Source organism: Medicago sativa, chromosome 2 (genome assembly GCF_051527215.1).
Source record: "Medicago sativa cultivar Bolivia chromosome 2, Bolivia_mono, whole genome shotgun sequence".
NCBI classification, from domain to species: Eukaryota; Viridiplantae; Streptophyta; class Magnoliopsida; order Fabales; family Fabaceae; genus Medicago; species Medicago sativa.
The window spans coordinates 420,930-435,541 of NC_140750.1; the positions used below are offsets into that span (position 1 = coordinate 420,930).

The 14,612-nt window shown below is 32.5% G+C and overlaps 1 protein-coding gene and 1 pseudogene across 2 annotated transcripts; both read left to right on the forward strand.

Moving 5' to 3' along the window:
- Positions 1–3,107: 3,107 nt before the first annotated feature.
- LOC146943333 (uncharacterized) lies at positions 3,108–4,626 on the forward strand. Of its 2 annotated transcripts, XM_085747817.1 has the most exons (3): positions 3,109–3,245; positions 3,390–3,819; positions 3,958–4,626. In XM_085747817.1, exons 2-3 carry the CDS (start codon positions 3,613–3,615, stop codon positions 4,297–4,299), a joined length of 549 nt encoding a protein of 182 aa, XP_085603943.1. In that variant the 5' UTR covers positions 3,109–3,245; positions 3,390–3,612; the 3' UTR covers positions 4,300–4,626. The 2 variants fall into 2 exon arrangements, with proteins under 2 accessions (XP_085603944.1, XP_085603943.1); XM_085747818.1 differs by having other exon boundaries at positions 3,108–3,819.
- A 2,500-nt stretch (positions 4,627–7,126) lies between these two features.
- On the forward strand, positions 7,127–7,932 carry LOC146943334 (glyoxylase I 4 pseudogene; annotated as a pseudogene).
- Positions 7,933–14,612: the final 6,680 nt, after the last annotated feature.

A 14,612-nucleotide genomic window follows, 5' to 3' on the forward strand; every position in this document is an offset into this window, starting at 1 on the left:
GTTTTTCTTGTTTCTCTCAGGTATTTGATCGCTTCAGATTGTCAGACCAGCTTCGATCCAGTGCAAATCCAATCAATGACTTTGGCGTCATCCACGTTGCAGATCCGGAAACATGGTTATTCCGGAGATTTAAATATAGTCATATGTGTAGGCATTTGTACTTTGCCGATGTGTAGCATTTGTACTTTGCCGTTTTATGCTATTAACATGGATGTTGTGAGCGTTCACAGATTCATCCTTTTTGTTTTTAGCGAATTTGCATTATATTGATGTACTCTTTCAATTTGAATGAATGAATATTTTTGATTTTGTCAAAAAGAAAAGTATTATTACATAAAATAAAAAAGAAAAGGAAAGTTTCGACAAAATATTTAAAAAAGATTTGATAAGAAATAATATTGGTCCCTCTCGAAAAAATAAAAAGATAAAAAAATAGTACTTGTATTTACCAGAGTGTTTCTCTTTAGGTCCCTGAATTAGGGGTGTAAATAGGTCATACCGTCTGTCAATAAATTTCGTATTGGTCTAACTCGTTTATTAAAAAAGGTTAAACTCAAACTTTTTAAAAAGGTCATTAGTTTAAATAGGCCAGACCAGGGGCGTAGCCCTTCATAAGGGAGGGGTAGCCTTGGCTACCCCAAAAAAAAAATATTATTCTTGAATTAGTCGGTATGTATTTATATCCGGCTACCCCAAATAATAAACATTGAATTACCCCAAACAAGTTTAGTTGCAAAAACTAGCATAAATAATAAAGTAAAAAAACTACTACAAAATTGATAGATTTATTTGTATTGGTTTGATACTTTAGGTCTCAATAACAACAATAGAGAAACCTTTTTCAACAATAAAAATTATCAAGACAATAGTCATAGACAAATTAAATGGACAATGAGTTTCTTGCAAATAAACTATTTATTTACATTTGAAAAGACATTATTAATCTATTACTAAACAGGCAGTTATTGATGAAATTGGGTTCTTCAAATGCATTCTACCCAACGTTTTAAAATAGCGATTTTTATGTTAAGTTTCTAAGATTTGTTAATTTTAATCCTTAATTTTTTGTTAGAGATTATATTCAAGACTAAAAACATTTTTTTTGTAAAATTTTAAAAAACTGAGACAAAAATTGAATAATTTTTTTAAAGACTAAACCTAAAAAATTATAATTTATGGGGCTAAAAATATATTTTATCCTTAAATTTAATACGTCTGTCTTTTTTTTTTTTTTAAAATCTTCTTTATAGTTGGCCTTTGCATAAATTTTTTGCGAGCTTCGCCGCAGGGCCAGACTAAGACTTATAGAAAAGCATACTAAGCCTATCAGGTCGGCTCATGTATGTGTAATTATATATACTATATTATATAATACACGCGTATTAATTAGCTTCTATAAAATAGATATGTCAGCTCTACAAAATTTTATTAGATATACATGTTTTACAAAATTTTATTGACTTATTAACCTTTTAAAAAAATACATGTTTACTTCCTTAAAAAAAAATACATGTTTACTAGCCTTTTTAATAATAGGTTAAATGTTATATATAGAATTATTAGTATAAATTAGACTTAAGATATGTTAATAGGTTAGATCGGACTCTTAAAAAGATCAGGCCGTACTTAAAGCAAAGCCTTTGACAAACTAATAAGTTAGACTTATAGACTTTAGTTTTTCAACTAGGTCTTATTTAAGGGTAGCACTTGGGTGACATTGTGGTTGGTGACATTGTGACACTGACCAACCACAATGTCACAAATGTCTTTCTTCTTTCTCTTTCATAATATTTTTTTTGTTTCTTTGTACACGTGTGATATTACACGTGTGATATTGTGGTTGGTCAATGTCACCAACCACAATGTCACCCAAATATTATCCCTTATTTAAGCAAAATCAGACTTAGCCCCGACTTATTCCCACCTTTACCAGATACTCCCTCCGGTCACTATTATAAGCAAAAGTTCACTTTTTAGATTCATTCAATAAATGATGTATGTAGTCTATATATAGGTCACATACATTATTTATTGAATGAACCTAAAAAGTCAATTTTTGTTTATAATAGTGACCGGAGGGAGTAGTTATCTATGGATGTATTTAGGGGCCTTAGAGATAATGAGTGACCTAAAGAGAAACGTTCGACTAATTAAAGCTTATAAATCGTAGGCCAGGTGGCTGGTAGATACTATAGCCTATCCTCTCATGTATTTGAAACCATGGCCCACAGAGAACGATTTAGTTCCCAAATTCATTCCTATAGTGGCCTACACCGTTCCCATGTAGGGCCATTATCATGCAGTTTTGTCCAAAAAAAATCTCATGCAGTTTTCATAATATTATTAAAGTAATACAAGTCTGCCTATTAGCCCTAATTTGTTCCTTTGCAAGCTCACCCAATTTACACCGAAAACCTTCACGCGGCAAAACCCTAGAATTTGAAGCTCATGTATATGTTTACTCCCTCCGTTTTAAAATGAGTGTCGTTTTAGGTGTTTACACACATATTAAGAAATGCAATGATTAAAAGAAAGAGAATGGTTATTTTACCAAATTATCCTTATTAACTATTGGTTAGTTTTAAAAGTAATACTTTGGAAGTAGTGTGCTGAGTATTAATTGGAGGGTACAATTGAAAAGAAAAAGTTATTATTGCATTGGAAACCGAAAGCGACACTCATTTTGAAACAAATTTTTTTGGCTAAAGCGACGCTCATTTTGAAACGGAGGGAGTACTTATTTACCCTTCTGCGCGTCACCTGTGAAGTCCATACATTGGGCCCCATGTTGGACAATTCAAAGAAAAAACTGGGTGCAGCACGTTAAGTAGGTTTATGGGTTATCATGATTACAACATGTGCATAGTTTTCTTCTATTTAAGTGGGTAGAGGACAGACGAATGAACACAAAGACACCCATTTATCTTCTTCCTCTCATTATATGAAGTCTTAAGATTAGTTGTTGCAAGTGTTCTAAATGGCAAGGTTGGAAAACTATAACATGTTTGCAAAAGACTGTGCATCTGTTGCTGCTTTTGTTAGTGTCTGTCAAAGGTATGTGCTTCATCAACATCCAACTTATAATTTTGTGTTGACAGTGTTAAATTTTATGTATGCTGAAATTATTTTGGCGCTTTTGTTGTGATGGTTACAGTTCAGGGTAATGCTGGTCCCTTTGTTGCTGCTGTCAAGAGCGATGTGGTTAACATATGAGGACTTTTCACATGGAATATGATTCATGCAGTGTGAGTTATTATAAAATTTATGACTATTTTCGTTATTTGTAGCTTTTACTCACTATTCTAGATTATCAATCGTCAAAAACCTCACATTCATCTAAAGTTAATGTATATTGTAGATGTATTGATTATGAGCTATTGCCATTTTAGAAAAAAAGGGAAGATTTTCTGCATGCTTTTCAAGGGTATTTGGTTTAGAGGTTGCTCCGTTCGTGATGATACGTGATCCAAATCACAATGAGATTGAGGTGGCAGTAGAAAAGAAAAATGGTAAGGTCTATTTTGGTGAAGGTTGGGAATTAATCCAGAAGTTCTACAAAATATTTGGAGGGACTTGGATCACACTCGTGTATGCAAACCGGCGCACCTTTTCATGTTTGAACTTAGAAACATGCATGGAGAAGAGTTGTTCTATCCTCAATTCAATCCACCGCAGAAATTGTTGCTGGAAAATCAGAGAGCCTATGACTACAGAAATTCATTCATTCGATATGGATCAAATGCTCATTTTCTCCCCACAAAATTCTCCCATCTTCTGGTGAAGGAGTTAAAAGAGGCTGATGTTACTACCGGAAGCTTGGTAAGTACACTGTATTTGATGCTCATGGTAGGTTATAATCAGATTGCCATTTAAAGATCATAATTTTTGTTCATTCTGCATCTTAGGGTTTATTCGTACGTCCTTTTAATTTTCATTATGTATGGTTATTGTGTGCAGAAGCTGGGATGGCTTGGATTTTGTCAAGCTGCTTTTCCTGCAGAGCTCACTGAATTGATTGTTGTTGATTACCTTGGGTACACCTGGAAGGTCCTCATGGATTTCTGTCATGATGAAGGTGTTTCTTGCATTTTCTCTGGTCAGTGGCAAGCTCTGGCGAGTGCACACAGGTTGAGTAAAGGACAGATTATAAGATTGGGTGTTACCGATGAATCGAACAACAGGGTTAAGTATCTTTGCGCACCTCCAATGCTGGTCCTGAGGACTACTATCCTGCCTTCTGCAGAAACCGTTCAAGGTGGTGCAAGCTATCGTGTCCTCGAGTATTTTTGGAGGAATTAGTTGTCTGTGATGTGCTCATCCCTTTGTCCTATATCGTATTTGTAGTATGGCTGTGTTTGTTTTAAGGTGGCTACTGTCTTGGTTGTGTTAACTTTAAGTTTGTGTCATTTTGTTTGTTGTGTTTAAGGAATGAAGAGCATGTGAGATGCCATGTTTAATCAGTTAATGTGTAACCTAATGCTTTCTAAGAATGTTGTGTGTAATGTGTTCGTTTGTATTCATATAAGTATGAACTAATTTGATGTTTGTGTTGGTTATGTTGTAACCTTAGATATGATGAAGGATTTTGGTTTATATTAATTGCTGAAACTATGAATTGATAATGGGCAATTTCTAAGGTATGCAATGATTTCAGGCATTATGTGCTAATCTAATAAGGATTATCCATTACACTCTCAATTTTGCCATGAAAATATGTTAAAAATATTTTTCAATGTCAAATATGTAAAAATTCAAAAATAATCGCAACAAGAACGCTGCATTATTTGACTTTAGAGTGTATGGAGAATTTATATTCATAAGATTGTTTTTTTGAACAATGGTGTATGAAGATGTTACTGGCACAACTTTTTTTAAAGATGCAAAAAGGTGATGGTTTGAAAAATCATGATTGACTGAAAAGGTTGTGTTACAGAGTAGAAATTTCTTATTGCAGTGCACAAAAAGTCCAAATAGATCTGAATGTTGTTAAAATAACCATTCACATTCTCTCTAAATGTACTAATGCGGTTGGACCATATTAACTTCCACTGGTATAATTTAGACAGTTTTATGCATGTTTCTGCATTGTTCATGAGTGAGATCTTTCTTTACATTGTTACTCCCTCCGTCCCATATTACTTGACCTATTTAGAATATTTGCACTATTTATGTAACATGCTTTGACTCTATTTTTCTACTAATATATAAAAACAAAATATAGCATATAAGATGTTAGATTCGTCTCGATTAATATTTTCAAAATATCAAATTTTCGTAATTTTTTCTACTAGATTATTAAAGAAATTTAAGTTTAAAATTGTGCATTGGCATACGTGACAGAGTCAACTAGGTCAAGTAATATGGGACGGAGGGAGTAGCTTGCACTTTGTGACCGTAGTCATGGACTTTTCTTTGCTTCCCGTGCAAACATGCGTACGCCAATGTACTAAGTCTCCATTTTGGTTATGTCAGTTTTCCTTTTGGTTTCAAGTGAGAGTGCCAGGATCTCCTTGCCAATGTCTTATTATTATCAACTGAGAGTGGCCATGATATGTATCGTTAACCTTCTATTACTTAACTGCATGATTAACAGTCCTAATATAGCTACTTAAATGCCATCTGTATCTATTTGTCTTGGTCAAAAAAATAAACTATAGACTTCATTAGTTAATAAAAAGATTTTATGGATGGTGTTCAGTATATGCTGATGTTGATGAAGGCACAATGGAATACTTATCCAGGAGGGATTGTGTGTCATACCTTCTAAAATTTATTGAGTATTTTCATAATTAACCTGATTAACTTGGGGATTGTGTTAAGCATGTTGTCTACCTAACCATGTTATTTGCATGAGTAATTATTCAGCCAACATTTTAAAATTTATCTAAAACAGATTTGAAGTATTTTAACTTGATTGAGTTAAGAAGAAACGGTTTCCAACAAGAAATACTTGCTTTTTCAAAGTGGTTGGGGTTATAAAGTCAAATGGTTGTGTGAGCTTTTATTTGACATGGGGAAACCAACGGTGGCTTATATGAGTATATCACTTACTCCTAATTAACTTTTTTCAATTTAGATTAGCGGCTAATGATTAATCAGCAATCCTAACCTACTATCTCACACTTATATGGCATGGAAATCTTTGAGACAGTTATATCGATAATGCCAAGTTATGGGTTAACTTTATTATAGAGGCACACGCCTGAAGCTTCTATTGGCAGGATGTCATACAAAGTACCCCCTCAGTCCCATAGTATTTGACACAATTAACCTTATTACGCATGTCAATGCATAATTTTGAGCTTAAATATTTTGAATAATATATTAGAAAAAATTATGAAAATTTGATATTTTGAAAATACTTATCGATAGAAATCTAATAACATCTTATATGATATTCCCTCCGTCCTATAATACTTGACACAGTTGACCTTATTACGCATGCTAATGCATAACTTTGAGCTTAAATATCTTGAATAATATATTAAAAAAATTATGAAAATTTGATATTTTGAAAATACTCACCGAGACGAATCTAACGACATCTTATATGATATTATTTATCTTTGTATAATAGTAGAAAAATACGGTCAAAGTAAGTTAGGTCAAAATTACACATTTTCAAATGGGTCATCTATTGTGGGACGGAGGGAGTATTGTTTATCTTTATATATTAGTAGAAAAATATGGTCAAAGTAAGTTAGGTCAAAATTACACATTTTCAAATGGATCATCTATTGCGGGACGGAGGGAGTAGTGTTTCAAAATGTTCGTTAGAAAATGTCCGTACTAAGTGTTTCAGTTTGTAGTCGTTTCAATTCGAACTTTTTTGCGTCGTATTATTTTGATTTTGGTTCTTAGCTTTGTCTTCAACTCACTATACTTCTTATGTATTATCCCCCTTCAAGTATTGTTCCTAAATTGCTTATGATATCGTTGTATTTTTGACCCGGGCGATAGCCCGCCCGGGTCAGCGAACTAGTTAATGATAAAAGACATTACATCTTACGTATAGTTATTTTGTTAATTTTACGAGTACAAAGGAATAATCGAGATGAAGTCATTTCATGCTTACTAATGGTGCATTTCTTCTAGTTTTCGGTTAATAATAATTATAATAATATAATATGGATATATTGAATATTGGTTGTTCAATTATGGTATTGGCATTCACCTACTAGAGACTGAGTCAGATAAAGTTCCGGTGAAAAGAGGAGAAATCAACCCCAAAGAAAATCATATTTCATTTCAGTGCTTAGACATGAAACTTATAATGAAGAACCTTGATGCAATATAATGAATATTGAGTATAAAACAGCAGTTGTGGAGGATGCATGGTGGAATATTCAGGTTGATCAGCTGTTCTTTCATGATCCAGATGGATATATGATTGAAATGTGCAATTGCCAAAATCTCCCTGTGCTTCCTATTTCCACTTGCCCTCTAAAGCAGCCAACTTTATTGATAGAAAAAAATCAAGCACTACCCTTTTATGGTATATATATGTTTTCTTCTCACCTCTCCTAATACTTTCTTTTGTTTCGTAAATATAAATGAGTAATCCAATGTTTGTGCAAAGTTTTACTTTACTTTGTGGTTTATCACAAATAATCACGTGTTATTATTTTATAGTGGTCAAAATAAAAGTCAAATATTTCCAATGATCATTTGACTGTTACATTGTCCTTCTGTACAAAGAATTATTACAATGAAATGGAAAAGTTAATATGAAATAAATTTTCCATGTTATATTGTGATTAGGGAACATTACAAATAATATCTAAAGTTTCCTTCTTAAAATTGGACAAGTATTTTTGAAGGACTTGAGCAAGCAATGAAAGTGATAGTTCTCTTAATTGGAGAGAAGGAAAGAACTGCCATGCAGAAGAAGAAGCTTTGCTGATGATGGAAGATTTGGTGATAGATTGTTAAGGATTTCAATATGATCATTTTCTTGGGATTGTTGTCACGTCCTTAATCATTTTATACAAAATTTGTGTGAAAGGATTTTTCTCTAAAGAGAGAATAGTAGTGCAAAGAAAGTCTAATAAAGTCAATGTTGTCACGTATCATTTTCGACAACATCTCGTAATGTCTTTCTTTATTTTTTTGGAAACAAGGTAAGTACAATGATATTAACCATGTAATTGTGTGTAAGTTTATGAGGTTCATGCCAAAAGTGAAAATTAGTTGATCAAATATTACATTTGTTTTTTTTTTTTTTTTTACAAAATTACTCTTTTTAAATTATTTTTTTGACTAAATTACATTTGTCATTTAGTTATAGTTTGTACATAATTGACCAACCCTAATGGAAAAGTTGACTATTAGTCGACGGGCAATAGAGATTCACTAGCTTAGTCACACATCTAAATAAAATCAATTTATTGAAACACACTCACATAAATAATAAAAATATGAAAGTGGAAATAAATAATAAATAAATAAATGTATTTTATGAGTGTTTGGCTAAAAGATTTTGATATAGGATCGTATTAAGTATTTCTAAGGATAATAATGTCATATGATGGCATCTAGCATGCACTTAAAAAAAATTATAATAAATATTTTTGTAAAAAATGAAAGATTATTATAGATATTTGTGAATGATTATGACCATAAATTGTCTTTCCTTTAAAAAAACATTCATTTATTTTAAAATTTAAACAACAACAACCTCTCAAAAAACAACAACACTACGGTCAATAAAATGATATGACTGACAAGTGACAGGTATACATACCCTATTTAACAAGATTTATCATAAACTATGCAGTGGAGACTATAGTCATTCATATCAACCTTAGACCAAGTGCAATGGTGTGTTGAATGTCATTTTCAACACTTAAAAAGCATGCAGTGATGTGTTGAAAGTTGAGGAAAAATGAGGTGTACGTGGAAGAGAGAAATGTTGAAACAACTCAACATGTTGAAATCTGCAATGGTGGGCCAAGAGCATGCCACGTGGTGCTTGCTGGTTTACTGACTGAATTTATCTCATCTAAATTATTTGAATTCAATTATTTTATTGCAAGTGATTTTTTTTTACCAAAATTCATGATTTTTTTGTCTATAAATAGAATCTTGTTTCATTTGATTTGGACACAGAAAAAAAACGAAGTTTTTCACTATCTTAATATTATTATCTTTCTATTAGCTTTTCTTTTGAAGTTTTAATATTCTTTTTAGTAAAATGGATCCTAATAATAATCCTTTCAACACCCAAAATTCTTCTAATTACCCATTTAGTTACCAAAATCCCAACAATTATCAAAATCCATAATTGTAATTATAATCGATAATTGTAGTTTTATTTTTTTTTTAACGAAGAGAGAAAGAGATAATTGTAATTTTATGTAATCATAAAAACTAAAAACTAAAATTAAACAAGAATATGAAATAAAAAGTGGTGGGGTAGAGTGTTGAATGTTTTAAAAAAAAAATTGGAGAGTGTAAAAGTTGAATGAGTGTTGAATTATTAGGTGGAAGAGAGATAAAATGACGTGGAGTGTTGGGGAAAAAAAGTGTGTGTTAAGTGTTGAAACCATTGTAAATGGTCTTATATACTCCCTACGGTCATAAGAAACATTTGATTTTTTTGAATCATTGCATAAATGATGAATTTGATCTATATTTTATACCAAGTACATTAATTATTCAATGAATTTAAAAAGTCAACTTTTTCTTATAAATAAGACCAGAGGAAGTATACAATGTTTATAGCATAGTTTTGAAAACCGAACCGGACCGCCCGGTCGGACCGGGAACCGGTGTGGTATCCGGTTTGAGTTATTTATTGGATCGGTCATGCAATCGGACCGGTGTAAACCGGCGTGGCTCTGTGGAAACCAACCAAAACCGGTGAATCGGCCGGTTTACAGAACCGGATCGGTTCAATTCTCAACATACAAGAAAAAGCAGAAAACAAGAAATAAAACGAAAAAAGGTTGGATCTGGATTGTAAACTAGGGAATGGAATGGGAAGAAAGTGCTTTGATTAAGTTATATTAAAGAGGCAAAGAAGAAGTAGTAGTAGAGAAATGAAAAAAAAAACATATCAGCTGCAGTTTAGGGTGTAACGGTTCGGTTTGGATTGGTTTTCAGTCAAAAAAATGTCCGAACGATGAAACCTTCATCGGTGTGGATTGGTTCGGTTTTCATTGTTTTTCAAAAAAGTAACCGAACCAAACTAATCGGTTTGGTTCGGTTTGGATTGGTTCGGTTGATCGGTTTATTTAAAAATACAATTAAAAAATTCATATTCCCACAAAATATTTCATAAAACTTTGTATAATTGTATTTCATATTTTAATTTTTCATGTTCTCTATTTTTCAAACATGTTTTTATAACTAACCTTCCTCAATATTTCATACATATGATCCAAGATTCATTCATCCATCATTCTTAAAAAACAACTAGATCGTTTTATATTTTATAGTTTTCTTTCAATTTTTATCAATACACATCAGTGACATCACACGCGATCAAAATTTTACGCAAAACGCAAATGCTTTCTATCTTCACTAAACAATGACATATAACATAATGTGTATAAATCAATGACATAGAAAATAAACATGTAAAACAATGAAATATAATGAGTATAAATCAACGGCATAAACATGATAAAACTAATCAAGAGATGAACTATCTCAGCGGTGACCGGCGGCGATGAACAATGGGTTTGGTGTGGTTATCATCGGATTGGTTCATCGGTTTCACAGATCTCGAAATGAAAAACCATGAACCAAACCAAACTAGATCGGTTTCAATTGGTTCGGATCGGTTTCAAACCGAACCGAACAAGGTCGGATATTTTTTCGGTTTGGTTCGGTTTGGATTTTTGGTTTCATTGATTTTGTCCGAACCACTTACACCCCTAGCTGCAGTGTTGTTGTGAGCGGCGGCTGGTGCCTGTACTGCATATGCTTATATGCTGATCTTGTTTCTACTAATTATTGGATATTTATGGTTTGTGGTTTGATGGGCTATCAAATATAAGCCCAATTTTACAATAGTCCGTGTCAAAAGAAATAAGAATTCTGCTCATTACCCAAATAGTTTTGCTCACTCCCAAAGTAAAAGTCCAAAATGACCCTACGGAATTTAACATGCGTAGCGTGAGTTAACATGCGCTAGTTATATCGTTCCTTAAGTCACGTTCAGAATACACTAGCGCATGTTAAGTCACGTAGCGTGACTTAACATAAGCTCAGAAATACACTAGCGCATGTTAAGTTGCGTAGTGGCATTTTGGACTTTTACTTTGAGATTGAGCAAAACCATTTGGGTAAAGAGCAGAATTCAAGAAATAAAATAACAAAGCAATGGTTTTATTTACAACTATTAACAAAGTTATGTCTCTTTTCATGGATGCAACAAAAACTTTTTTCATTCAAAAGACTAATTTTTTTTATTAAGACTAAAATTAAGTTTTTCAATAATAATTTGTTTAATCATGATATTTTTTTTTGAGAGGTATATAATTTATTTAGAGACTGAAACATTTATAATTCAATTTGGTTTACTACTTATACAAGAAAATTATATGACCGAGTCATACAACCAAGTTTTCCGGTTCAAACCGATTTTCTCATGCGGTTCAACCAGTGACCCAGTGGTTCGACCATTAACCCAATGACCTGACGCCCTTGCCAAGTTGACGTCCGGTCCGATTTTTAAAACTATGGTTTATAGTGTGTACTAAGCCAAAAGCTGCTATGTTTGGTTGGTTTTTAATTGGCTGGCTGCAATGCCATTTTTTCTCGGTTAAATAGTCTAGTGATTACAAATTCATCTCTTAAAATTTATGAGTGAGGAATTCGGAGTTAAAACACTGATCCTTGCATATACAGTTAAAACTCTATAAATTAATAATGTCAGGACCGGAGAAATTTATTAATTTAGAGAGTTATTAATTTATCGATAAATTAATAATTATTAATTTAAAGAGTTTTTAAGTAATTATACTGTACATACCAAACAAAAAGGCAAATTAGTCTATGCCTCTTAGAATTACGTTGCAGCGAACCTTGAGACTCAACGTAAATTAGTAACTACTGTGTTCATATGCATTGGAAATCAATAATGACTTTTGAAGTACAACACCTGAGCTATTGGATGCAATAAGAAAAGTTAGAGATGAGCTCCAAACAGACTTGAACTTTAAAGGAAAACAGACAACTATTGAATCATATTTCAATAGAGTGTAATATATTTTTTTAGTTTCTATGAATTATTCATTTATGATTTTCTTGGGACCGAAAATTATAAAGGGATCTTCCAAAAAATTATTATCTTATTATTTTATCGAGTTTATTAATTTACCGAGTATTAATTTAAAGCGTTTCTACTGTATGATGTAATGTTTCTACCAAATTCAGGGGATTGCAATGCCATATTCTATCATTAGGAAAAAAAACATAATTCAAAAAGTAGTACAAAATAATTATGTTTGGTTACTTGTAATTAAAAACGGCATTTTTTAATAATTATGTTTGGTTACTTGTAATTAAAAACGGCATTTTTTAAATAAGATTATGGCAAAGAGAAAATTAACATTAATGATCATTTTATGATGGTCTCAAACCTCTTGTACAAAAAAATTGCATTTTGCCTAAATTATTTATAATAAATGTCACTGTATTTTATGAAAAAAAAATATATAAATTTTTCAAACATGAATAACACTATTTCATTCTTTTAACCAAATTTAGGTTTAAGATAATTTAAAATAGGGTCTTGTTAATCGGTGCCCCAGGACACTGGTTAAGGAATCTATAAATAGAATTTTCAGTCTTGGAAATATAAACTGTCACTTTTATTAAGTAATAATTACATTACTTTTTAATAAAAACTTACTTTCTTTGGTGCTTAACCAATGTCCCGGGGCACTGGTTAACATTCTCCTTTAAAATATGTTTCTGGATGTTTTTTTTTTAAGATAATTGTTAGGAAACATGGCATCCATTGATGAAGGAAAGAAAAGCTTAACTAACTTTGTATTGATGAATATGAAAATGTTACAATGAGTGAAAGTTATCCCACTTATGGGGAGGTTACACCTATATATACTAATAGAATTAATACTACTTGTAACTGAACTATGTATCTCTAATAGTCCCCCTCAAGTTGGAAGGTGTTCAAAAACACATCCAACTTGAAATGAGAAGATACAAGGAAAGATGCCGGAAATACATCGGCTAAGAAAATATCAAACAAGTGCTCATCCAACAAGAAGCAACTACAACTCAAGGTTGAACCAATTGAAGGAAGGAGCATCAAAGCAACGCTTAACCACCATCCGGTAGAAGCTAATAGCAACAAAGCCAATTAAGGCACAACGCTTAACCATCAAGAGTGTTCAATCACTCAAGATAGAAGCACAAGACAAGAAATACAAGGATATCCAAAAATCAATGATGATATCCAAAAAGAAGTGCAAGGAAGGGCCATAGTCTACAATGGAAGGAGGTCATATACAAGACGAAGGTTCCAAAGATAAAAAGTGATGCCCACCAATGCCGAGCCGAGACAAGAAAAAAAACCAAAGGCAAGGAAGAGCCATAGTCAACAATGGAAGGAGGTCATATGTTGAACAAACTTGACATCAAAAGTACCATGAAGCTACAAGACCAAGGTTCCAAAGATAAAAGTGATGCCCTCCTATGCCGAGCCGAGACAAGAAAAACCAAAAGCAAGCCAATAGAGATGCATAGCCATGTGACATATTTTAAAACCATAGAAAACCATCCATGTGGATGCACTCAAATAGAGGCCAAAAGCAATGCTTCCAACAATAAGGGAACCAGAAAGTTGTCCCAATCAAGAGGTATGTCAAAATAGTCTTCAATCAAGAGGCAATGAAAGAGGAAGGTAGCTCCATTATGATAGAACTCAACAAAGAAACCAACATGTTGAAACCAATGGCTTCAACAAAATAGCAAACAAGTTTGTGCACAGAAGGCACAAAACCAAACAATCAAATAACTTCCAGCAAGCAGAAAAAAAAATGAGCTAGAACCACAAAGATAAGCCTTTGCCTTCACTTGCACTAGAACTTGAATCAATATAGCCATCCAGGAAAACCAACCCATAATTGTCTTCAAGCTAGATGACAAACTCAGCAGCAAAATCATGAAACTTAGACACCAAAAAAGGCAGCAACAAACTCTTGATACTCCATTAGTCAAGGACATAAGATACAAAATCATGAACTAGAGGCAAAAGAAACTTGCAGAAACTAGCAAGTAACTTAACATTTATCAAATTTGAAGACTTCATCAAACCACATGAGTGGATGTAAACTGTAACTAGGACTGAACACAATCAGCTTTAGGCAGCAACATGTATTATCCATATTCCAAATAACCAAACCTGGAAACCTCATACAAGACTTCTTCAAACATTTACCACATATCAATCAATATCCAATGAACCACAAAACATGGCCAAAAAACTCAAGGGCCGCGAAGGATGATCCCAAAAACAACCATTAGTCAATTGCAAAACCAACAAACATGAGCTTTCAAATGAAAAAGTGAACCACTAATATTTGCTCCAAATCAAATACCTCTCAAAAAAAATCTTCAAAACAAAGTACTTTCTACTA